At 34.5% G+C, this 27,724-nt stretch overlaps 2 protein-coding genes across 5 annotated transcripts in view; both read right to left on the reverse strand.

The window, feature by feature from the left end:
* Positions 1-987: 987 nt before the first annotated feature.
* The window catches only part of LOC114946652 (uncharacterized), a 342,831-nt gene continuing 316,094 nt past the window's right edge, over positions 988-27,724 (reverse strand). Inside the window, exons 1-5 of one of the 4 annotated variants that reach the window (XM_085489872.1) lie at positions 23,082-23,342; positions 6,172-6,454; positions 4,730-4,916; positions 2,737-4,221; positions 988-2,476 (exon numbers count right to left, since the gene is read on the reverse strand). In XM_085489872.1, coding sequence (XP_085345998.1) covers positions 2,176-2,476; positions 2,737-4,221; positions 4,730-4,916; positions 6,172-6,454; positions 23,082-23,174 — 2,349 coding nt within the window. In that variant the 5' untranslated portion in view covers positions 23,175-23,342 and the 3' untranslated portion in view covers positions 988-2,175. Of the gene's footprint in view, positions 2,477-2,736; positions 4,222-4,729; positions 4,917-6,171; positions 6,455-23,081; positions 23,343-27,724 lie in introns of those variants that run through there. The other 3 variants (XM_029323270.2, XM_029323271.2, XM_085489873.1) reach the window with 3 other exon arrangements.
* On the reverse strand, positions 23,421-25,619 carry LOC114946653 (nuclear RNA export factor 1). The gene is made up of 2 exons (XM_029323272.2): positions 25,385-25,619; positions 23,421-25,265 (listed from the first exon to the last, which is right to left on the reverse strand). Exon 2 carries the CDS (start codon positions 25,078-25,080, stop codon positions 23,488-23,490), a length of 1,593 nt encoding a protein of 530 aa, XP_029179105.2. The 5' UTR covers positions 25,081-25,265; positions 25,385-25,619; the 3' UTR covers positions 23,421-23,487.

Genomic DNA, 27,724 nt, shown 5'->3' on the forward strand with positions numbered 1-27,724 from the left:
TAAATCTATTTTATTTCATAAATTATACTTTCAGACCTATATATTTACATATTTTTATATATCAATAATATATATATTTATTTAGAAGATGTGAAATTTAATCGTAAAGTGCGCAAAACTGCTGCACGATATTCTTGAAAATTTTATTAATAAATATAATAATTTTGATATATCGAAAATAATAATTTTCATCTCGTTAATGATTTGCTAATAATAGAGAATTTTTAATTGATATTTTATTACATGAATTTTATTGTATATTTTATGCAGGATATTTTATATAAATACAGATTGCTATCGCGTCTTATAAAAAAAAATAAGCATCTTTTTTCAAGTCAATGTTCTGCAGATGTATTATTTTTGAGATCCTATTTTTTTATATTTTAGTATAATACACAAAGAAAATTTTCTCTTAAAATTTATCCTGAAAATCATGGCAATCGTGAGACAATGTGATATTGGAACATTTTATGAGTTTCTCTGTGATTTATATTTATTACTACAATAAAAAATATTAATATCTATCACAATAAGATATATGAAATATGTTCAATTAATGTACATAGGAAAATTTCTCAAACATATTTTATATCTTATTATGGTAGATTTATTAATATTTTTTATTCTAGTAAATATATTAATCAGAGAAACTTTTATAAAATTCGTCCAATACCATACTGTCCCACGATTTACCATGATTTTCAGGATAAATTCAAAGAGAAAATTCATTCTGTGTATATTTGCTTATGTATATATAAATAATTCTTATAAAGATTTTATTTGTAAAAAATAATATAGTAAACAAAATTTTGCCAAAAAATAAGCCCAAATATATTTTAATAATAATAATATATAAATTGTTAAATAAATTTATTTTTTGACAAAACTACATTAGTACCAGTTTGTAATTTAGCTAATTGTAAGATATCCTGTATAATAAAAGAAAAGTAAGTATACATATCAAAATGAGAAACAAGTAATGGAGCATACTATTTAATGCTTTTTTTAATTAAAATACTTGTAATATATACATTCAGTACATACACTTTAGGACGCAAATAATAAAACAATCTTAAATCTGAACACGTTTCGTGCGAGCTTTTGTCGATACGCGCGTACAAAATAATAAATGTGAAAAAATTTAACAATTCGACAAAATAATCAAATGCACTACTACTAATATACATATAATAATATATAATAAGTAATTATTATTTATAACTGGCCATCTTTCTCGTAATTCCTTTTGCTTGAGCTACGAAATAGAAGAAAAGAGATTAAATGAAATAGTTTGCATTTTGCGCTGACTGTTCAGAATTTCGTAATTATCTATTATAATATCGATGCACATCGACACTTAATGCCGCATGGATTAAGCATCTTATATATAAGGTATGTATAAAAAAATTATCCTAAAATACTACAAAATTACATGTGTTAATAACACTGGAAAAGTTATAACGCGAATTTAAATAAATCAATATCGTGAATCGACGCTTTTTTCTCTCGAAAAATCAATATTCAATATCTATACTTTTTCTTCTTCGCACTTTCGCGCGACTATTTTTAATTATTTTTTTTTTTTTTAATGACTGACTTCTAATAAATGATGAAATTTATCTGCCAATAATGCGAAAGATTTTTTATCTTCAATATCTGGAAATAGATACTTCTGACTAAATTCGATTAGCTTGTAATTTTGACAATTTCGTTACAAAGCTAATTTCAAATGCGAACACAGATTAAAAAAAAATATATCTCATATTTAAAAACACTTCATGAGTATTTATAAATAATCTCCATTTGTCTAGAAATACATACACTGTAAAAAAATATGTAAAATTACATAAAAATATGTAAGATTATATAAATAATAAGTGTAAATTATGTGCATGATAAATAATGAAAATATACACATTTTCATTATTTATCGTGTAATTTTACACTTAATTATTTGTGTAATGTTATATATTTTTAAGTAATATATTACATATTTTTTTACAATATAGATATTTTTACCGCGAGAGAAATATGCAGCTATGGGTATACTGAAAAAAGTATACCCAGCTACAACAAAATAAGATACATTTTTTGCAATCTCAGTATATCACTAGTCTCTTTACATCGTTAGTCTCGTCTCTAAAAAATTCGACGCGTTATATATACGAGGTTGTTTTAATTATTCCTCGTGATCTTTGTGGACTCCTTGTTGCTGGTGACATGTTCAAGATCGACTCCATCGTATTCCACACCGCCCGTATTGTCGTAATACGCGTAATCGTAATCGTTCTTCTTGCTCGATTTCGGTCGCGCTGTCGTGCTACTGCTGCTGGGTAATCTGGTCGTTGACGTAAACGGTCTCGCGGATCCGCTAACGTAGGTAATGCCACGCGGCGTCGTCGTCGTCGGTTGATGGGCTCTTTGAGAGCTAGAGCTAAAGTTGTTCGGATTGTAAGTGGTAGCGCTAGAAGGTCGCCTGTAAAAAAAAAGACATTAATCGATCTTTTCTTACTGTCAAGAGCAGTCTTTCAAACGAGAACAAAAAGAAGAAATATTTTAATATAATTTTTAAATAAAATTTTCATAAATTTTCGAAAATCTGCTCATATTCTTTTTATATTTTTAAAATCATCTAATTTTTTTTTAATTTTTGCAATTTTTTTTCGTGAAATCTAAGACTGAACGCAAATTTAGACAATATAACATTCTCTTTTTTTAAACGAATCGAAAATCTACCTCGGTACCGGCGTGGTGGTTCTCGGCGATTCGGCAAGATGATTGATACTCGCGGGACTGAAGCCGATTCCGATAGAAGATCTCCCGAGGTCGAAGCTACCCGTGCTGGTCTCGATGTAATACGACTTGCCGCCACTCGCTCCGTCGTAATTATTATACTGAGTCGCCTTCTTCGGCGTCTTCGTGTTCTCGTAGTATTGCGTGGAAGGCTTGATGGTAGATTTGTCGTAGTATTGATTGTTGTCATTGTTCCGGAAGGCAGTCGTCTGCGCGACCGTATTGTCCCCGTTTACGTACTTCTTCGTCGCCGGGCTATAAGTGGTGGGCGCGTAACTGTTCGCAAAATTATTGGCAAAATATTTCGCGGTGGTCTGAGGAACATCCTGTTTAGTAGATGTAACTGATCTATACTGGCCATTGTTATTGTTGTTGTTGTTGTAATGATTATTATAAACGGTAGACGCGGATGTAGTGGATGGGTAGGCAACGTTGCTGGTTCCTCGTTGGATGTTGTTGTAGCTTCTCTGCTGATAATTGTTGAAATCACTAGTCTGTTGGTAGTTGGTGCTCGGCTGAACGGTGGTGGTGGACTGCGGGAATTGATAGTTAGATTGATAGTTAGCCTTCGGGCTATAGGTGCTGGGTCTCAGAGTTGTGACTGGGAAGGAACTGCTGACAGCAGTCTGTTGATTGTAATTAGGGTTGAAAACGTTGAAAACATTCGTGCTGTAGACATTATGCGGGGGCGTCGTTCTGACAGTTGTGCTCGGTGATGACTGGTGGTTATTGTACGTATCCTGATACGTCGTGCTAGGTCGATACGTCGTGGATGACGGTACATTGTATCTCTGGGTGTTCTGATTTCGGTTGTAATTCTCCTGTAACGGTCGAACGGTCGTCGACGAGGCGACGTACGTCGATGATCGTTGATTGTACGCGTTGTTGTTGTAATAATTTCCGCTGTAATAATTGCCATTGTAGCTGTGCTGAGTAGGAGCTGGCGTTGACGTGGTGGTGGTCGTCGACGAGTAACCGCTACCGTTGTACGGTTGCTTCCTGCTGACCTTCCTGACACCGCCAACCTTCTTCTTCGTATCTTGATTCACCTCTTCCTTGTACGACTTCTCGGTCTCGTATTCGTCCTCCTTGTTGTTTCTATTGTACAAATTGCCGCTGCTGCTACCTCGCAGTATGTCGCGGTTGTTGTTGTTGTTGTTGTTGTTGTAATTGGACGAGGACACTCGGTTCACCGCGTTAGCTGAGGATCGAACTGCGTCACTGGTTTCGCTGCGTTGAAGATGATCCTGGGGCTCGGCGTCGCTGCGCAGACTATCGTAGTGCACAGACTCGAGACCGGAACCGATTCTGTATAGGTCGAAGTTGTCGCTGGAGTAATAGAGAGTTGCGGCCTCGCAATCTACGTCGTACCAATCCGCGCAGGTTTGACTCTCCTGATCGAAGGCAGTGTCATTGGGACACAGGAATCTAAGTAAAGATAATTAGATATATATAATCGTTGATCTATAAACTCCATATTAATTCAATATCTGATACACACTTAATTATATTTTTTTTCATTTATTATTTTTAATAATTGCAAGTAAATATTCGTATACTCGTCGTTAAAAAACTATATATATATTTTATAAAAATATATATACAGGGTGTATCTAAATAAGTGCAAAAAATTTTAAATAAGAAATCCCCCTTAATTTTCGACAAAGAATTATCTCTCCTAAAATTTTTCGCACTTATTTAGATACACTCTATATAATATATACGTTTTTTTTAACAACGAGTATATGAATATTTATTCGCAATGATTAAAAATAACTATTAAAAAAATATATTTTTTTAATAAGACAATTATTTAAGAAATAAAATATATTGTATATTAACAACACGTATACGAATATTTATTACCCAAAATTATTGATAAAAGTTGATAAGAATTTATTTATACCAATCGCGGAAAAGATTTTGCAACACTCACTTATAGTCCTGAATGGTGCCAGCCACAGAGACACAGACATGGAAGACTTGGCAATCGGTCTCAGGGTCCGCGTAATAGCTACCGACTATTTTGTTGCGACAAGAGAAGGAAGTTTCCGGCATGTACTGTTGGGAATATCTCGGCGGTGGTCGTTGGAGACCTAGTACGCAACTCCATAGTATTCCCACTGAAACATAAAACCGAAAGTGTGTTACGAAAATTTTTATATATACTTAAAGTATAGGGTGCATGAGACACTGTGTCATTTGAATTTATTTAGTATCTATTATCTCCTGTAATTTCCTATGAGAAAAACTTTTTGCTTAGAATTTTACGTTGCTAAAAAACTTGTCACGCACGGAATAGTTGCATTATAGCTCATAGGAAGAGAAAACGACAAAATTTTAATCTATTGCATTAAACATTAGACTTGTAGACTGTAAAGATCAATTTTACAAATTGAATAAATAATATGTACTAATTTTGTAAAAAAAATTAACATTTAAATGCTTATCAATATGATAAAGCACATGTTAGAAATTATAATAATAGAATGCACGTTGTTGTGTCGATATAATTTTTCAAGTTCACAATTTTTCCGCGGTTTGCTTTAAAATCATTTGCATTTTCATGGCATTAAAAAAAATTACGTCATTCATTACGTCTCATGAATGGAATCGTAGGTTGCAAACACGCGATATTTAAATTCTCGAACGTCTATTTGCAAATCAATGAAATTCCAGTAGCAAGCTATAAACTCGATAGATGTCGATGCACCTTTCTTCAGGGTATCTGTATGCACAAAACAGTGTAGATACTCAAGTAGACATGACCGCATGTATAGGGAGATTGTTTCGATCGAATACACATTCAGTTTTCTATTAGAGAATACACTGCCGGTTTTCTATTAGAACGTGTTTTAAATAAGAAACATCGTTTAAACCATCGTAGAACGTATATAAAACCTTTCGAAGCATGCAAATACTTAAGCGATTTTTAATCATCACATTCAAGTAGCAAATAAAAAATCGAATGTTATTTCGAAGAGGAATAAAAATATTTTAATATGTAAAATTTTTACAAACATATTAGAAAAATAATTTATTGTTACTCGCGTATTTATTCACATCTTTATTGTCTCACTTTTAAAACTAAGTATAGTTGGGGAAAAGATTTCGCAAAAATAAAGAGATATTTATTAGAAAGAGAAAAAGAGAGAGAGGAAAATTAAGATAAAAATTCTTCTTAGACATATTATATCTTTGTATACAAAAGAATGAAATTTTACCAAGACGACCACGATATTTATTCATTCCATGAATATAATATTCATGAATTTTTGCAAATATTGTCGGGCACGAAAGACGAAACTGCGCGATTTTTCCATCCGATCTCGCGGTAATTAAAATCAATTTCACCCCGTGTCGAGAGTAGAAACCTACCCGAGATTAGGACGAGCTGCCGCCTCCAGGTGAACTCCATGTTTGCGGATGTTCTCTTCACTTCGGATTCGATTAACACTCCCGCGTTACCTGCGCGATCGGACTCGTGGACGCGACTGCAACCGCGGTGGAGTATCTTCGGGCCCGAGAAGAAGAGGAGACGCGCGCACGAAGAAGAAGATGCTTTCTGGGAGGATCGAACCGCGGCCAGGTAGGGGCCCTCTCGTCGTCTTCGCGCGGGAGAAAGAGAGAACGTGTACACACGGCGGCCCCCGAGAGTTCTCTGGAACGTAACGTCTCTCTCGTTACATCACCTCTCTAGTAACCGGGCTCGTTTCTTCGCCAAGCAGCCCCCGCGGCGAACGATGGCACGTATTTTATGTATGTATATATATGTTTGTACGTGGGTACGTGCGGCGCATACCTTCCTTGGATGACTCCCGCGTATAACTTACACCGTTTTGCATAGGTGGGATATACGGAGAGATAAGTGGATAGGAGATCTCGGAGAAACCGCGAGAGACATTATCATCTGCTAAAGAGAGCCCTGTCTCGCGCGCGATGCAAACGATAATACGTAGGCGATCGGCTATTGTGTCGCGTAGAAGACCATGCACGATGAAAACTTTACGGACGACGCTTCTGTAGGTTGATGACGGTATATATATTTGACTTAGAGAGTCATCGAGAGGATAAAGCGCTTTGTAGAGGACTGCGAATAGAAGAATGTCTCGCGCGGGATGATCAGCGTTTTAGTGTCAATTCTCGGTTATGATGAGACTCTAATAATCAAGGAGGAAACGAGCGGTAATATATATACCTATATTGATAGCGTTTATAGTTTCGATATGACATATCACGAATTTTTTTATCCGATTATTTTCGCGATAATGAGATGAGTTTTGCGCGATACGCGATGGAAGAAAGTTCGCGTTTTGCATTGAATCGTCCGTGAAAGGAGAATAAATATCGCTTGAATGGAGATAGATGCAAGAAGCCGAATGCTTTTTAGGGACAATTATTGTAATGGAATCTCAAAATGATTATGTTTTGTATAAAAGGAATACGTGGTTGTCCTTATACGGAAAGAAACATATCTTCCATATATCTTCGTTCAGAATTATATACATATACATATTAGAATGTATGTAATTTATACTTTTTAAGAATTTAAGAAAAATTTTTTTTTTAATATTGACAACTATCTCAAGTCTAGGGAAAATGGATTAAAATACTGTTTTCCTCTCTCCCAATCTTTCAATTTTTTCGATATTAATTTGATATCAGTCTTAAGCCTCTCTTAAACAATTTCTATAATCTGCAATAAAATCAAGGGAGAAATTTACTCATAATTTAACGTCATACATTTTACTTTCACAATATTTTACAGTATTATATGTACGTGACACTTAAAAATTATAAGTAGAATTCTATAATAAAGTCATGAATTGTGTAAATCATCTAAAGTAAACTCTCTCTAATTTTTTTATTTAATTGTACGTTATTTCTCAGTAAAACTTATTTTCAAAATACCCACACTAATATTAAATGAAATGGATTTCGGTTAAATCAGTTTTTTTTTGTATCTTGTAGCTTATGACCTGCTGAACAAAAGATTCAAAGGCCTCAAAGATAAATAATGAACAATTATTAACTTACAGCCAGTCAAACAGCTGACAAAACCTGAGTTTTTCATGTTTGACTGATTGTAAATCAGTACCTGTCTATTATTTAACTTTAAGTCTATTACAGTTTTTATTCAGTAAGTCATAAGCTACAATATATGAGAAAACCAACTGATTTTATCGGGATTCAATTTCATCTAAGATTTCATAGAAATTAAAAAATTCTACTGGTAAAATCTGCTGGTTTTCTCATATATTGTATGTTGTAGTTTATGACTTGTTGAATAAAAAAATGCAATAGGCTCAAAGCTATAAATAATAAACAGTTATTGACAGCTAGTCAAACACGAATGAAAACTCCGATTCTGCGAGTTGTTTGACTAGCTGTAACTCTATAACTGTCCATTATTTAACTTTGAGGCTATTACATCTTTTATTCAGTAAATGATAAGCTACAACATATGAAAAAACCAACCGATTTAATCGAAATCTATTTTACATAAGAAAGTAGCACGAGTTACTTAAGTTTGAAAAGAGTAGCAACCTTTAAGTAATCTACGTATCTATTTTATTTCTCTTTTAAGAGATTTTTCGCACAAATCTTAGCAAAGAGAAAATGAAGAGAATGTAAATATCTCGCCTCTCTCCTCTTTACGCTTCTCGTCTGCCAGCGCAAGTTCGGCGTGACCGGTCGTCTGGTGGCCTTTGCCAGCCAGAGATCGCCGCGACTCTCGTTGCACTCGTCGGAGGGTGCATCCGAAGGAGTGCTCGGCTGCATTCCAGCGGCAGCAGCCCGGAGGGAACGCGACGGACGGGGGTAGAAATCGTGTCGTTTAGAAGGTTCGGATTGCCGCGTCCGCGAGGTCGTTTCCTTCACCCGAGAGAGACCACGTTCTAACGATGTTAGATATTTCGAATTGTTGGAAATCGTGAAATTCACGCGCGGATAATTGCCAAGGCGGGGTCCGTGAATTGTTCGTTTTTTCATTACATATTATTTAGCTTTTGTTCACGAAACGATTTTCGATCCCTTCTCGGAAAAACGCGCAACGAAACTTTCTCGCGAGTTTCTCCGATATCAGAGATACTGCGACGATACTCGGTAAGGGACGGACAAGCGATCTCACACCCGTTAGAAATCGTCCGCGATCTGGAGGAGGAGAAGGATTCGTTATTAAGTGGAATTGCGACGGTCGATTCTTCGCGAAAGATTAGATCGTTTCCGCGGAATCGAAACCCCGAAGCGGCGCGAAACACGCGAAGACGTTTGTCTGCGAGTGCAGGAGAAGTCACGTGGCCCGATTCACTTGCCGCCGTCGCACGAAGATCGAGGTCGTACCTCGACAATCGAAATTTCGCAATTCAGCCTGCCTTGCATCCTGTGCCGCGCCGCATCGCGCCAGTGCAATGCCTTAAAGAGAGAGAGAGAGAGAGAGAGAAGGAGAGAAGCGAAAGAACTCCACGATATACGGCTACAGAGTCGAAGTAACGTCGCGCAAAATCGTCGTTGCATTTGCGACTTGTGAAACGACACGAGACACGAGACTAGCTTTCTTAAATGTTTGCATTTCGCGATAGACATCTGGCCTGTTTTTAAAATGTATTTTTAACATGTAATACTAACTAGACAAGTAACCAAATTTAAATACAATATGTATTTCAATTTTTCTACTCGCTGATGTTTCATTATTCAATCTACATATTCATGCAAAATAATAATTTGATAGACAATTTTCAGTAGTACGGATAAATTGATTTGAAAATCCTTTTATACGGAGACAATTTTCTCTTGGAATTTACCCTGAAAATCATGGTAATCGTGGGACAATATGATATTGGAAGAATTTTATGAGTTTCTTTAATTAAATATTTACCATAATAAAAAAATTTTAATATATGCATAGCAAATTTTACTATGTACATAGTAAAATTAAACGAGCATATTTTATATCTTATTGTGATTAATATTTCTTATTGTAGTAGATATTAATCACTTTTATAGAAACTTCTTATCGAAACTCTCAAGAAACTCATAAAATTCTTCCAATACCATTTTGTTCCACGATGACCATGATTTTGAGGATAAATTCTAAGAAAAATTCTCTTCGTGTATGTATACATATACATCGAGAACAATATGTAAAATATAAATGTTTTGCGAAAATCGATCCTTTAATTCTAGCTCATTTAACTCCTCTTTCGTCGGTCTACGCGATATCCATTAGCGATTAGAGACTCGTTTCGACACCACACGTACGTGCCCAGTAAGGGGGTAATTAACGAGTCGGACTTTATATTTTTCAATGGTCGTTCGTCTCTCTATTACGCGCGCAGCGATGAGTTTTGCGCCGCGAGGAATCTTCTCAGCCTTGGAGGGCGAAAGTTGTCTTCGGTTCGCTCGTAGATGGAACGATATTTGCACCTATAGCCTAGGCGATTGTCGTCGTGCGATTGCGAGCGTAAAGTGATTTCAACCTCTCGTTTTGCACGGCTCAAATTTGCAAACGGTACATTTTATGTTCGATAAAGCGATTTGGATGTTGGGGAGAGAAGGAGGAATTCCTTAGGATCGCACAAGCTGATGATACGATAGTAACGATAGGATAATGACGGGGACACGAACGGATAATTATATCTACGATTACAGTCTAGCCTCGTGCGAATCATCTCTTAATTAATTTCACATTACATGTCACATATATTTCAAGAAGCGACTCTGTGAGAATCTAAAATGACTTTCAAAGACTGGCAATTTAGAGTTTTGGCAAAATCTTGACATGCGAGATGTTTAGTATTTACAATTTAGTAAATGCCATAATTTTGTTAATGTTTCCAAGTTTTACAACAAATGCCTTTTTACAAAGCACTCGGAAAATAATCTCAAAAAATTATATATATTTACATTGATATTACAAAAATATGATAAAACTATGGAGAAAATATTAAAATAAATATTAAAATAAATATTAAAATAAATTGTAAAAATTTGTTGAATTTAAAATAATAAATTGAACTATTTTCTTATTTATTCATAAAAATAAAAATTAAAAAGTATTATTCTTTAAAATTGAAATTTTTTAGAAATGTTTGTGTGAAACATTTATATAAATAACATACACAAATAATTTTATGTATTTTATTATTTTTTCGAGTGATCTAATTTATTTCAATGTGAAATATTAGATTATGTCGACATGCAAAACCACAGAGCACGTCGGTTTACGAAATAGCCTAATCTAATTTTGTTAATTGTAAGTATATTGTGTGAGAAGCAATTAAGTTAGAAGTAAAAATGTAAGATTTAGAATATACTGTAATAATATCAAGAAAGTTACGGCTATTTAAATTATGTAATATTCGTCGAGAGAAAGAAAGTTTCGAGAAAAAAACTTTCGAACTTTACGAATTCGATACAAGTTAATTTAGCATATAAACGAGCATTAATTATGAAATTTCGATTCAATTAATCAAACGAATTCAACTCGTATATTGCAATATTCGATTGGTTAGAAATGTTGGGTTTTTTCCATCTTTCCTTTATCTATTTACTCTCTCGCAAATTTCAAGTAATCGAGCAGGTATATATCTGTATATTTATAGTAAAAAAATATATGATTTGTGTGTATTATTTATGAATATTTCGCAAATATTAGAAATTCCATTTTAAATGATAAATAATTTAAAAAAATTTTATTTTTATGAATAAATAAGAAATATATACGGCATTTTTGAAGAAGCTTGGAATGAGAAATCGTGTTTGTAAAAATAGTTGTGCACGTAGTAGATGTTAATTTAGATCCTCGCGAGATTATTATTAATTATTAATTTCTAATTGGAAATTTTGCATCAATTTGCCTGGACAATCTCTGCGCAACCTCTCGATCTCGGCGAGCAACGTAAGAGTGTGTTGTATAGCCTTAGGGGCTACACGAGATGTGATATTTGCTCTTTCCGGAGTAATTTTACACGTAGCAGTCATTAGTCCCGCCGTTGTAAGAGGAGCCATAAGTTTCCGTCTCATTAAACAGATATATGTGGAATAATTTTCCGACTGATAATTAGGAAAATTAACCGAACGGACATAACTTATCGCCTTTGCTCGGACAATTTTCGCGTTCGTCTCGTCACACATGTGTATATATATGCGTACATCTTCTGCGGTAATTATTATTAAACTTCGCGTCTCTCCGACTTATACCATTTAAAGGTCAGGCTCGCCAATATTGAATCATCGGTGAATTTCAAAGAGCATGACAATTCCTACGGCAGATTCGTCTGCATGTTCGTGGAGAAAGCGCGGAAGGTCAAAGGTCCCAGTGAACTATTTTTTCCGTGACTACGACGTTTAGTTGATGCTTCGGCAGATCCATCATCTTAGTTATTAATCGTTCCTCTTAGATTTTATAGAAAATCAAAAGTGCGCGCAACAATTTTATTTTCTTCATTTTACTCTATATTATACTTTATATCATTTGTTATGAACTTGTAAAAAGTTTTTATAACCATTTTTTTGTCAGATCCATATTTTTGAAGTGAGATCGAAATCATTTCTCCTCCTAAAAAACATCTCTCTTTAAACTAATTCGTTCGCGATTAAAATCCGCGAAAGTTTCGCGCATCGCGGATCCCTCTTCATTTCAAAGTAGCAGCAATTTTTTGAGCTGCGAATTGTGCCGCGATATATTCTCGATATTTCCCTTTCTCCTTTAAAAATACACGTGTTACGCAAACAGATACGCGCTTCCGGTCGCGCTCGCCTCTATGTATAACTTCTCTCTCTCTCTCTCTCGTGTCTCAGGATTGTCGACCGGCTCCGCCGAACATGGGTATCCGCCGGGTTGAGGTTTCCTAACTTAAGCGGATGCAAAAAGGTGCTAAGCGTATGCGAGTACATCTGACTTCCGTCAGACGCGATCCGGTGCGCATCTTCCGCGCGGATTAGCCTTGAGATACGGCCAATAAACGAACCAAGTTCCCCGTTTTTTCTTAACACTCGACCGCTCCTCCCTTCCTCCCCCCCTCTTCCTCCTCCCCCGGTTCCTCTTGTCACGCACTTCGACTCGAGATAGTGAAAGTGTAGAGATTTTTGTCAGGAACGTCCTCCATCTGTACAACACGTGCGCATTCGGCGCGAGTGCATTTTCTCGGTGGGAAGAGAGATATATGCACCTCATAAAGTTTGTATTCTTGTTCGGAAACGTGAAACGGTGTTTGCGTTCATAAGCAAATGAGCGGAGAACAAACCGCGATATAAGAGATAGCAAAATGATCGATAAATTAGCTGTGTTCTGTCGAACTTGATTATATGCAACGTGGTATGATTTTTGAAAGCTTTCCTTTAAATAAATTTGTATTGTGTATTCACATACAAGAAATCTCTATTTTTTTTAATAAATAATTTTTCTTCAATTCTTTTTACGTAAAAAAATCTGTTATTGTTATATAATAACTATTAAAAAGAAACGTGTATCATGCAATTTCGTCAAGGGGTTTTTATTCGACACGATTACGACTGATGGATATACGACATTAAAAGTTAATGCATTTGGATGTAAAAGTTAATGTGTTGTCTTTATACGTCTTGTCTATTAAAACAACGAGAGACAAAAAAAAATAAAAAATATCTTGTGTTTTACGAGCGTCGTCAATTTTCGCGTCGTAAACCTCTTTAGCAAGACCGTAGTCTTTCGTGGGGTAATCATTCTACGATAAATGCCATTTTTTCGAAAGCACTCGAGAAGAAAAATGTGAAAATTTTGTACTGTTTCATACCAAGAGAGGGCTAACACACTCAGAGTAAATTACATATCGCAATAATGATCCGAATAACGGAGTTGCGAATCAAAGAGTCGAACAAATCGATTCTTTACGACCCCGATTTGTGATGATTTGTTACATAATATTGCACGCGTGTTTATATGCGCAACATCTTGACCCGAGAGAAAGTAAATGAATTTTGTTTTAATCATTTTCTCCCAGCATATATTAATAATTATATAAATGATTAATTATCTTATAAAAAATATCAGTAATAATTTTTATTACGTGTGTATGCACATTCTACATTAAACATCAAATTCTCCAGTTTATATCTAATTTATTTGTTTTAGCGAATTCTTTGAATTTCTCCAAAGTCATTTCACTCTCGCTTCTTCCGATTTAATGTGACCTATTGCGTAACTTTGTTTTTTTTTTATCGTGATGATGTGTCTCTAAACTTTCATGCGCGGTGCCGTTTTCTCGCTTCAAGCTAATAAGCAAAATCCATATGACATTCTTCAACTTTTTGACGCTTCTGACGCTCGTAACACACAATGATTACCAATGGAGTAACCGGCTAGCAAATAATTTATCTCTCTACGGCAATGGTGGTATAGGAAGGTAAGAAAGAGAGACAGAGAGAGAGGGAGAAAAAGAGAGGGTGTCTCGTGTTCATCTCTACCACGTGAGAAAGTGAAAGCAAAGGCCGTATGCTTTGAAGACGAGATGAGGCACTGATCGTCCCGGCATTCGATCGTCTTGAAAATCACCTCCTCTCCTAACAGAGGCCTCGTTATATCGTTCCTCTTCGAAACCCAGTCGTGTGCATCTTCCATCGCATCGATTCGACAAGTTTTTATTATATCATTCATTTCACTGATACAAGTCTTTCGCGTCTCTTGTATTGCATATCTTAAATTTTTCGCATATACGTGTTTAATTTAATCAACACTAATAAAATTATATTTTCTGGCTGCGTGCGAAATTCCGATAGAATTTCCTTTTACGGTAGCAGACGTTCACAAGACGTTCTGGAATTTCGCTATATAAAGATGCGCTTCTCTCTCGATATTATATAATTCCTCGTATTTTATAATATCAATGTTAAAATAGAAATCTCCAACATCAGTACCAAACTGTTGGTTATAAAATAAATTAAAATAAAATATTTTTTTTCTATATGTAACGTTTATCACTTTCTCTCTCTCTCCCTTTTTGGCATTGCCGATTAGATTATACTTCCTTGTTTTATATTTCCGTGTTAAAATATTAGTTAATGAAGCTTAACTTGGGATATTAGTATTGCTTAATTATTATCATTTACAAATAGCAAACGTACACACTCTCTTTCGTTTCTCTTCGATTGTGTGTTCCAATAACAGTCGCTCGACAAAGGTAAAACGGCATCGGTTAATTGAAGCGATTACTTTGTAATTGATGGGTGAATTGTATGTATGCCAGCTTTCTCGATCTTAAATCACACGACCTCGATTCTTCTTTGAATTCAGATAGAAGCACAATTCAATTATATATTATAGTGTTTTAATAGGAATTAAATTATATTTCGGACACTGTTTTATGTAAGAAATATATTATTTAATATCTGGTATTAAAAGAATTTTACACGACGCAATATCTCTTTGAAAAAAATCGAGTTATACAGAATATATTTATATTTGAATATAATATATTTATAATTTCTTAGAATAGATGAAAACTCGAATTATTTTGTTCTCCGAGCAAGAAAACGCTCCTCTCGATTTTTTGTAATGAAATTAATCTAAATCTCTCTCTTTCTTCGAAAGAAAAGGAAAGAGAGCGCCGACTGTTTCCGCAAGCGTAATTAACGTATTTGCGGTGAACTAAGCTGCCACCCGAGGTTTTAATTACGTGGCGAAGGGGCTGGCTGCCGTTATTGTGACATACTGTGCATATTCCGCGGCGCGCAACTCCGTGTGAAAAAGAAAATTATCCACTCATCACCGCGATATGTGCCTCTCACTTATATAACTTGGATTCTCATTTGATAGCCCTCAAGTGACGCGACCATATGTATATATATATCTCTTATTTCACCTTACTCCTTTTGCAGCATCGCGTATTCAAATTTCTACGTTCGCGCATCTGCTATATGTAATTTCCGCGGTTTGTTAAGCAGCTACATTTGCATTAACAATCGTAAATAATTTATACTGAAAAGGCTATCCGCGCGCGATTCCCTCGTTTCTTTATGGAGAGAAGACGAGCGGCGGTGTTATTTATCCCTCGCGATAGAGAAGAGATGTGCATTAATTCTGTGCATAAATAGCTACGCATAAATCACATCCGACAAGAGGAGATTCCGCTCGAATATCGTTACTCTTCCTTTTCTTGTCAGCGGGCCTCTTTATTGCAAAATTAGCTCTTGCGAGATGATATGAGAGAGGAGATTTCGTTCTTTTATATATATATATATATTATTCGTTTGCACAATTTAAACATATAGAAATGTTGAAGAGAGAAAATACCTCTCCTGTAAAATAAAAAATTTCAAAGGTGATTCATAAACAGATTAATTTTAAGAAAAATTTCCGATAGATAATGAGAGAGTTGCAAGAATAAATTATTTTATGCTCATAAACTCATAAAGTTATTCTTGAAATACTAAATAAAACAAAAAATCATAATTAATTAAAGAGAAAACCCCTCTCTTTCAATCATCTAGCTAGCTGGATGACGTTTCATCAATAATATCATTGCAAAATACGCGATTCATCTATCTAAAAAAAAAAAAAAAATCCTTCAAATCCTTACCGTTTGTGATCAAGGTAGCTAAATTATTGTTAAGTCAGACTCTTAATCAGCAGCATTCAGTACTTCCTGCTTAACGCAGGAAACAATTAGCGGTTTTTGTTCATGGAGGCTACCGTAGAGCTCGAAGACGATTTATAATCGTAGGTCATGCCGATGCTGCATGTAGAAGGAGAGGATCCCTCTTAGAAAATAACTTTCACTCACGACAGTGTCGCGGGGGCCTGATGCCCCGGGCACATCGGGCAAACACACACACATCCACTTCAGCTTTATACTGGAGCAAGCCTTCCTCATACTATAGAAAATCCAGAATTAGAAAGAGACATGTATGCACGGAGAGAATTTTCTCTTAGAATTTACCTTGAAAATCATGGTAATCGTGGGACAATATGGTATTGGGAGAATTTGGTTAATATTTACCACAATAAGAAAGATTAATATATACATAGTCAAATTAATCGAACATATTTTATATCTTATTGTGTGTGATAGATTTGATTAATATTCTAATAGGTAAATTCTATAAGAGAAAATTCTCTTAGGTGAATCTTTGTCTCTTTTTATATTATACCGACTATATTAAAACCATTTCTCACCATATTTAAGAATAAAAGTAATATGCAGCTTCCAGAAAATATTTGTCATTTATTATTCCAATTTTTCTTTTAATTCATAAGATACACATAAATTCCATATTTTAAATTATGATACCAGAATAGTGTCAATACTGTCAATCAATCAGCAAATCTTTGACAAACATAGCGATCCACTCAGCATATTTGTGTATCCTTCTCTCTACGAGTTTATTCTCCTACTCTTGAAGACTCGCTCCAGGTATAGAACTGAATGGGTACACATCTATGCAACAATCGCGTCGATATACAGAATATACACGCACACAACGATTTCGTGCAATGTTGCATAAACGCACGCGCGTGAAAACCGCGGGCTCTTACGTGCGTGAAACGTGGAAGTAACGGCCGCGATTATACAAGCAATGTTCCCACATGTGCGCGCGAAAGTTATATCTTTCCGAAAATTTCGAACGAGATCGCGCGCGAAGGACCCCTTCATCCAAAAAGTACGATTTCAAAAGTATTGATTTGCGAAGGAATTTTGTCCGAGCAACCATTTGCTTTCGATATGTATCCGTTTAACTGGAGTACAAAACTGATTGTGAGATCACAAGATGCAAATCTGATCGACCTCTTTGATATGAAAATTTTCAACACACATTTTTTATATTTGTGTATTTCATCAAAATGCACAAAAGATTCTTTATTTATGAAGATTTAATTTTAATCGGGCGGGTTATATTCTTATTTTTAAAATTCTTTAAATTATTTAAATAAAGAAAATAAAATAAATGACACTAATTTATGATAATTTACAACTTTTGACGGCTTAACAGATTGCTTAGATTGCTCAGTGAATGAGAAATATAAAAAAAATTATCTTACGACGACTTTGTCATATATTATCTATACTTTTCTTGTATCGCGTTATTTTCAATTTCCGCAAAAATGATCAGAAAGAGGAGAGGGAATCAGAAAGAAAGAAAGAGAGAGAAAGAGAGATAATGTATACGCAACTATCGTGAGAAATTCTCGCCGAGGTCCATAGACAGATAGAAACGAAGATGAGAAAAAAGTAGAGACTAATTAGTCCTCGTGAAAAACAATACCACGAAAGTAAATCCTTACACGATCACAAAGCGTTCAAACGAAGTAGTCTTTAAGAGAAGAACGAATATCTATAGAACGTTAGATAAAAAATCGAAAAAAATATTTTCCAGATAAAGCTTCGGTTTGAAACCGGAATGAATATATATAAGTAGTATCAAAAATAAAAAAATATATAGAGAAAGTACATAGAGAGAATTTTCTCTTAGAATTTACCCTGAAAATTATGGTAATCGTGAGACAATATAGTATTGGGAGAATTTTATAAGAGTTTCTCTGATTAATATTTACCACAATAAAAATATTAATGTCTACCACAATAAGATATAAAATATGTTCAATTAATTTTACTATGTACATATTCATTTTTTATTGGTAAATATTAATCAGAGAAACTCTTATAAACTTCTTTCAATATTCTCTCACGATTACCATAATTTTCAGGGTAAATTCTAAGAGAAAATTCTCTCCATGTACGAATCGAAAGAAAAGCTTTATGAAACTAGAGAAGAATTTTAAGAAGCAGATATTTAAAAAATATTACATTAAGATATGGGGATAGAGCGAGGATCAAAAGATATAAGAAACAAATGTAAGAACGCGAAACAAATAAATGTAAAAATATTTCAAAAATGATGCGCCCGCAGGTGCATCATTTTTCGCGCAAGTTCGCGATAGTTTCCGTTATTTGTTATGGTTACAAGTTTAGTTAGGTAAGTCAAGGAAGGAAGTGGAGTCTCTCTTTTAATAATTGCAAGGAAATAGAACTGTGCTCGTTAACGGGAAAATGGTGCGGCTTGCCCTTTTTAATTATTCACGTCTTATGCACGTATTTGCGTAGGCACATCTACACACATAAATACATACATATATGGGGTGATGCATCTCAGGTGAATCGTATCGCTCTTCTCGAGCAAGAACGTTCGCATGAATGCGGACGAAAGTCTTGCGAAAATTCACCTTGCGCAATTGCTCTCGATCAGATTGTTACGTCTGTCTAACAGAATCAGTACTCGTCTTCGATTTCCTTTCGTGGAGATCGTAACGCAATGCTGTGCTATTGATTCCGTCATAGGGATCGATTCTATTTGCCTCCAATCGAGTAAAGCTTAAAGGCTACTTAAATCGTATGAATGTCTTTTTTAGGATAGATTGGATCTTATATATTATCTTATAAGTAATGTGTGTGTGTGTGTGTGTGTGTAAAGATTCCGAAAATTGTTGTGTTAAACTTTGCTTCGAGAGTATCTTCGAGATGTATCTTAAGGGGGATGTATTAAGAATGTCGAATTTTATAAAGATAAATGTTTACTTTTGTAACGGAGTATCTACTTCCGCGCAGGAGAACGGATTTTTTTTTTCGCTTTCGCAAAAGCTATTATAACGTCATTCGTGGGAATCAGTCCAGTCTGTGAACGTTACTGAATCCAATGGTCGATTTCTTCACTTCGCGATAATTTCGTTCGTTTAGACTGGGAAAAGCACTGACTTAGCTCGCTCCATTATTTAACAAATACCGATCACTCTTTCTCTCTTTATCGTAACATTTTGTTTGCATTAGAAAGTGTCTTCTTAAAAACTCGTTTTATTGTGATTTACGAAAATCATAAAATATGTAAAGATGCTATATCGCGAATATATATTTATTGAAATCATTGAAAAAATTCATCTCGTCCAATAATTTCAATAAATATCTATTAATAAATATTTTTACATATTTTACGTTTTTCGTAAATCACACATCAGCGATCTTTAAAACGATTCTGAAATCAAAAATGAGTTTTTAATATATAATTATTTTTATTCTACGTTTGCAGCAAGATGATGTTTTCAAGAGCTTCTTTTAGGATGCTGTAATTGGTAGATTCGCATTGATATCCTTGAATCTCTATGTATGGCATAAGATGAAGTAAATTCTGTCGTTTTACTTTCAACGAGCCTTCTTAAATAAGCGTTATAATTCAATCATATATATTTTGTCTCTTATTTGTGCTATAAAGATCTCGTAATAACATGCGTGTTATGTTTCAAGTCGAAATTTCATAACAGTAATTATTAAACATCCGCAGTAATCACTTGCATAATGCTGTGATTAATTAATCAAGTTACTTCTCGACGTTAATCGTAATTGATCTAGCTGATTTTAATCCTCGGCGCGATAAAAAATCTCGCTCTCTTTTGCTTACGCACTTTCGCCTCCTATTACAATTAGAGAAGACCGCTATACGCGTTAGATTTTTCTGGCTAGATTAACGTGCGCGAAACTGTTGGCGCTTTTCCCGCTCATTAGCATCGGTAAGCGAACGAACACATGCCTTATCTCACATTACTAGATATCATGTTACCCAACCGAGCGTTTCTCGTTTTGCATAATGAATGTGTAAGGTGTTCGTGCTCCAATTCGGCTTTCCTATTAATCCTCCTTTTTCTGGACTTATCCGCCGTTGCTATTCAATTAAAGTCGCTCCTAATCGCTCCTAATTATGTAGTTAAAAAAAAAGAAACAAGAAATATATGGATTAATCATTTCTCGTAGTTTAATGCTGGATATGATTTCGTCTTTCAAATTGTCCTGTTACTGTTTTAACAAAAATTTGCGATTTAAGTTGTTGAAATAATGGGCTATTTTATCCAAAATTAAACGTGTTATTTTCAATCCTTAACAAGAATTTGTTATGTTGATTATAGTTATAAGATACCTAATCATAATTAGATATAGAGGATCTCTCTAGTGTAGAAAAGTTGCGAATTATATCATCGGATTTATTAAATAATTTTTAATTATATTTATTCAAATTTTAAGATTTTTAAGACACTAAATATAATTATGAATTTTTTAAATCAAATGAATTTGTTAAAATTGACAAATTTAAAATCAACGAAATTAATATAGATGTCAAAATTAAAATATTTCCGAATTTTTTTCATATATGTATATTGTAACAAATTTACTTACAATTAAATTCATATTTATGGACCTAAAAAAATGTATAATTAAAAAAACGTATTATTATATTAAAAATTTAATTAAACATAATTGAAAATTTTTAAAATAGCTTTCTTTTATCATTTTAATCGCAAACTTATCAACATTACAATATAATAAAACAACTTAAAAATTAGGATCATATACAATATAAAGAAAACTACGAGGAAATAATTTTCTCTTCCGTGTTAAAAAATGATTTTTTTTTATTGAACTGTGTTATTTTTGTCGATGCCTCTGAAGGAGTGACGCGGCGCACGAAATTTACATAGGATCTGTACGCGATGACTTTCTCTAACAGGTTATCGGCAAGAATCATCTCTTCGAGTATGTTACATTGTGCGTACGCCTTTTATGAGGCGTCTCGACACAAGGATGTTTCAATGGGCCATCTTCCTAATCGTACTTTGTTCCTCTCTTTTGTATCTCTCTTTGTTCCTGCGCTACCCTGACCCACATTTTGACATGTTTACATTCGACGCGTTTAATCTTCATTAAATGAAACGTCGGTTTGATTGGATGGCATGTTAACGCGACACGAATTGAGAATGATGATTAATATTTTACATACATTTTCATCCTCCTTTCTATTCGTATGTACAATTAAAAAGTCATTTGTATAAATTTATTTTAATATATGTATATATGTATATTATTTCGATATTTAATTTATTTTAATCTGCAATTTCTCGATTGCACCTCGCGTCGATATTCTCGAGCTTCAAAATATCGATGCGGGGAGCATCGAGAAGGAAGTTAGGATATTTTAATTAGTACAAGGGATAATTGGTAGCAGAAAAGCATGCGGTTTTACGAAGCCTCCCCGTGGGAGGCTGCTGGAAGTCTCACAGTAGGCAACAATCATTTTATTATGTCGTTACCTACACGTACCCTTTCTCGAATCTCGTAATTACTAGTAACAGCTTAGTTCAACGTTTCTCAATCTTTTCCTCTTTGATCATTTCCGGGTTTACACTCGTCGTTTCTTTTTTTATCGCGCTGGTCGAGCGAAAGAAAGAACGTTTGAATGTAATTCGCTCTAAAATTTACGTCTACTGTACACGACTCTTATTCACGATCTCTTAAAAGAGTATCACACGATTCTTTATGTTGAGAACCGTCTAATCGACTCGTGCATACAATCGCGTAACCGTGTATTATGCAAAGTATTTTCCTTTTTTCCTATTATACGTACACGAATGATTGTTTCTAGGTTTTGATTACTCGGAAATGACAAGATTATGATAAGGAGCAACGAGAAAAGATACGATCAAATTATCGAAGAACACGTCGGAATTTATTTTATTTAGCTTCTGTGTCATTACGTTATTTAATCTTTATTCTCGTTTTAATTAATTTATTTTTCGGTTAAATAAATCTGCAATAGATTCGCATATTTTCTTGTAATACGAAAAAATATGATATTAAATTTTACATTTAAACATATTCATATATTTTGTTAGAAATTATTCAATTACATATGTTATAATAATTTTCGATGTTACGGTCGATTGTATATTTAATCGATAAAAATGATCATTGAAGAATCGTTGGGCAAAGATAACTTTACTTATTTTTTACTCGAGATAATTATTGTCACAATCATTTTCGCGGTAAAAATTCGCGTAGGGTTCGCATTTTGTGCGCATATAATAAAACCTTTGATTCTCTCTTATAATCAACTAGCCCCCTATGAATTATTCCCATAATTATTCCTTCAGTGTGGCACTAACGATAAATTATGCACCATCATTGAAGCTTCAATGAATTCACGAGACGTGTAATTACGGGCGACAATACGTGCAATTTATTATAAATACCATTTCCATTATGTCAGAACGACGATTTCATTCTCGGCTTCACGGTGTATTACACATTTCTTCCGTACGATAATGACTATATATAATACCTTACAATATCATGTTGTTTAGATTGTCGCGATTAAATTATTAATAAGCCGTAACAGATCCGGCATTCGAATATAATGATTTATTTAACCGAGCGTGTATTAAGTCTTTCGAAGGTCTTTTGCGTATACGATTAGAAAGGGTAAAAAAAACTTACCTGCCTTCGTGATTTTGTTTCATTCACCACCGGGCCGGATGGTCCTTGAGCGCATAACCTTTGGATGAAGTCACTGAGCATCTCGTTCTTCATGTTGAAGACGACTTAAATGCCATGCGAGTAACATCGCCTCGCGATATACTCATCGATGATTATCTCATTTCGAAGCGAATAAAGCGTATAGTAAAATGATTTTAAATTATAAATAATTTTAAAAGAATTTTCTAAATAAATTTTTAATAATTTTGAAACGCGCGAGTAAATTTTTATTACTGAGAAAAAAATCTATTCTGGATAAGATATGTTTCGTTCAAACGGAAGTACAAAAGTTCTTCAGAAAATCTTTAAGAATATATATGTGAAAAATTTATTTACATACGAAGGTATGTGTAGTCTTTAAAAACATCTACTTATTGTTAGTAACAAACGCGTTTTCCGATATCGATGAACTTTTCAGGTCCTTCATAAAGGTAGATAGTGCCTTTCGCATGTCCCATTCAGCTTCCGACAGATACGATTCGCACCATTCTTCGTTCATTTTGGTGATTTGTTTCAGTCTGGTGATCAGCACAGATTTTTCGCTCGGACTGAAGCAAATCGATACCATCTCGTCGTACGCGCATTTCACTACTATTTTTTCGGGTGTAATATCTTTTGGCGCTGCGTATATGTGATACTGATCGTTTAAAATGTGATATTCGTTGTCCAGGGCAGCCGACAGTACGAACGTTCTGGAAAATGATAGCACGTTTATGCCAGAACTTAGCTTCTTGAATAATCCCGAAACGCAGAACACGATGCACTTTTCGTCGTCGTACATGACGTCATACGTGAAGGAATTTCGGTCATGAAAGGACCTGGGCAATTTGCTCAGCGCTACCAGAATCTCCTCTTGAGTATGATAGAGAAATGTATTTTTTTTCGCTCCTTTCTTTAATAAATTTCTGTTGCCCGTGTACAGATTCAGTCCAGTATTCTGCGCGATGTTGTTAGGAATACTGAAACTCATGGAATAATAGGCATCCTTGTGATAAAGTCCTCGTAGAATCGTCCGGTCGATTTGATCGTGCAGATTGAAGAAATGATGGGCGAATTTGTGCACGAGACGCTGCGTCTTCTCGTTTTGAAAGTAATCTTTGTATATCAATGGCATATTTGGCACGAGAGATACACCATCTAGCTCCTGTATATGCGGGCAATACTTTCTCGCAGACTCGACATACTGATTCGCAGTGGAATAATTCTCGCAAAGTGGATTTCCGTCCAACCAGAGTTTAATGATCTCCAGATTCTTCAGGGGAGCTAGCGCAGTTATGTTCAATAAGTTATTGTGCCTCAGGTCTAAATATTTGATAGACGTTAAATTCGAATTCTCTATAGCTGATATGTCGAACAGTGCGTTACGTTGTAGATTCAAATACTCGAACGTGGCTATAGAGGTTTTCGCCAGCTTCAAAACGTGATTGGAAGTTCTAGGCTGCGACAACGGACAGTAGACGATCTTGTCTACATCTGGATCCAAGTGAAAATTTTCTAGGTTCAACATCTTCAAATTTGGATTGTATCTCTTGGTTAGTGCAGTCAACAGTAGGGGTTGTATGTGGATTTTCAGATCATTGATCGAGGCGTATCCCAAAGTCACTACAAGAATGATGGCATCCCCATTGACGTCCTTAATGATCAGATTTGTCTTGCACAGTTTTTCGAGAGCAGGGCCGCAATTTCTCGCTATGAAATATGCATCGTCCCCGCAAACTTGATACTTCACCGGTATTAAATCAGCTGGTTCTATCGCCTTTAAAATAGCTTTCAAGACTGTCTCCTTCTTGTACTGGGAGCCTCTGATCACTTTAATTTTGTGCCAAATATCCGCGCGAGCCATCAGGGTCCTTTCGTGAATCATTTTTGCTCCCATAGCTATTCTTATAGCGATAGCAGAATCCATCTGAGAGGGAATAATTGGTGCATTCTGCACTTTAATATTTTCCGGCTTTAACATCTTAGCGCACTTTGTGTAGTATCGTAATTTGGAATATCTTCAATGCGTAGAAAATTTGTTTAGAAAAATCGTCAATTCTTCTCTTTATTTATTATACTTCTGGACTATTTTTCAATCATATATTTCCTTTTATTTGATAGCTTCTTCAATGTTTACATGCCTTCGAGGTTAACTTGCATGCTTCTCTGAAAAATTTATTAGAAAGAAATGTATACATTTTATACTCATATGTACATTTTTAAATTTGGAAATTATTTAGTTATAACATGATTAATGTCAATGTAATAGATATTAAAATACTTACTTGTTTTTATTCTTCTAACCTAATAGCTTCACTGTACACTATTGTAGCACAACGTGTTTCTAACGAGCTCTGATGAGCACATGTCAGAACTTAATGATACAATATACCAATGGTAGATTCTGCAGTTAAGTTCTCGTCGGTCTTCAAATGATCTCTGGTCTTACCATCTTGGTATTATAAGAATTACGTATGATTCCCGGAAGATGTCAGGACAATGCTATTTTCGATGCATAGAAGGCCACACGTTTTTATTTAAAAAAATAATAGATGACATAAAAGTTATTTTTTTCCCTTTCTCTTTATCTTTTTATTCTCTTTTACAATTCTATTTTATTAGTTCTTTTAAAAACAAAAATTGCAATATTAGTTTATTCAAGAATTTTATAATAAATTTAATAATTTTTCTTTAAACACTGTATATACATATAAGGTAAATTCATACATTTATAAATTTTTTTCACTCGCATTAAATTAATTTCAATGAGAATAATGTTCAACGAGAATAATCTAAATATGTAAAATTGATATAAAAATATTCTCTCTCTTCCTACATACAATATGTATATATATTTTATTATTTTCTTATTTTTTAATATTTTAAAATATATCTTATTTTTATTTATAATATATATAATATATTGATATATTTTATTTAATTTATTTTACGTTTCTAAAGTTATACAAAATTGTGTCTATATGTGTAAAAAATATATGTTTCAAGAATCTTCAAAGCCTCGTGCAAGCTATGATAGTAAGCTGTTAAGCGGCGGCTGATCTTTGATCTCGCGACACACTCGCAAAGATTCATGCGATTCATAAAGTCGGCGCGTTCTTTGGCGCACTTCCTCGTTCTCTCGTTAATTACAACCAGCTTACTGCTCGTTTCTTGCAGAATCGACTGTGTATCGTTTCTTTCAACGAGTAGCATATTAGCGATCTGCTATTTAGGCTTAAAAGACTGGAAGAACAAATTGATGTAACGTTTCAAGTTGTTCCTCTACTTTTAATCTCAATCTATAATTATCTATTTAGTTGGGAAACTATATATATACATGTATTTAATCCATCGTTGTTCTGCCCTTTTAAATTTTTAGGTGGGAAACTGCTTATTATTTAAGACATAAAATAGGAGCTCAATTTCCATATAAATTAAATCCATCAATTAAAATCAAATATGAAAAATCTGAAGTTGAAAATAGAAGCGAAATTTGGATTTTCGGAATGTCGATCTGGTATATAATATATGAAGATTCGCCAATTAGCTTAATTTAAAATCACACGTCTAATACGATCGAGAGAATGCAACTTCTGACATAGTCGACGTTCTCGTTTAATTATCTCTCCGCTAGTCAATAAATCCTCGAACAATTTAGCCGCACGCGTTGCGAAAGATTGAGTTTTATCCGCGATTCGCGAAAAAAAGCTTCGTACCGCGGGTGGTTTGTATCTTCTTCAGCAGCCGCGGCGCCTCATAATTCACTTAGATTCAGCCTCGCTTGTCTGCATGTCTTCTTGGTCGAGACAGCGGCAATTACGTCTTAACGTCGGCAAAAAGCGAGCGCACTCGAGCGTGTTTCTCGAGCGCATTTTAACAAACGCCAACCCCATAACGTAGCATCGTTTCACCTCGCGTTCGCTGCGATTCCGCAGGAATTTAGATCTCGCGAATTGAATAGGAATCACTGATCTCCATATATATATATAACATTTTTTGACATTTTATTGACAATTATTTTAAAATTTGATTATATGTATAAGCGATACATTTTCTCATTTAATAATAAAAATATTTATCGTCAAAATAAACGCATTTGTAGACAGAGCCCACAACTATGTCGAATTAGTCACACGTTTTTTGTGATAGGAATACTTTCAAAAAATTAAAGAATAAAGAAAATTGAAAGAGGATTCAAATTACTCTAAATCTGTCCGCTTCGCGTTTTACGAGTGATTAAAATCTGATAAATTATAATATTATAATATAGTAATTGAATGAATACGAGAAACGTCACGAACTGTCACTTTGACAGCTGATCTTTTCGAGTTGAAATCTCCTATTTTTAAAATTTAAATCATTTATTTATGTACAGAAAAAGAGATTCTTTTAGTAATAATAATTAATATATGATTATAATTAGTAAAAAAATTTCGGGGTTGATCGAAGAGAGGCGATCGCTCTCCTTCCATTCTTTCTTTCTCTCTCCCGGCTCCCGTAATTCATTTAGCTGATAGTCAGACGAGACAGGCTCAATTACACTCGTGGCAAAAAGCCGCTCGCGACTGCCGCTTCTTCGTACGACGTGCGTGGTCCACAAGATGAGACGAGACGAGAGAGCAAAC

This window comes from Nylanderia fulva, unplaced genomic scaffold (assembly GCF_048542155.1).
Source record: "Nylanderia fulva isolate GAGA-0341 unplaced genomic scaffold, ASM4854215v1 Scaffold9, whole genome shotgun sequence".
NCBI classification, from domain to species: Eukaryota; Metazoa; Arthropoda; class Insecta; order Hymenoptera; family Formicidae; genus Nylanderia; species Nylanderia fulva.

Coding starts and splice junctions, on each gene's coding strand:
- LOC114946653 (XM_029323272.2), bottom strand. CDS start 25,080: ATGTTAAAGCCGGAAAATATTAAAGTGCAGAATGCACCAATTATTCCC.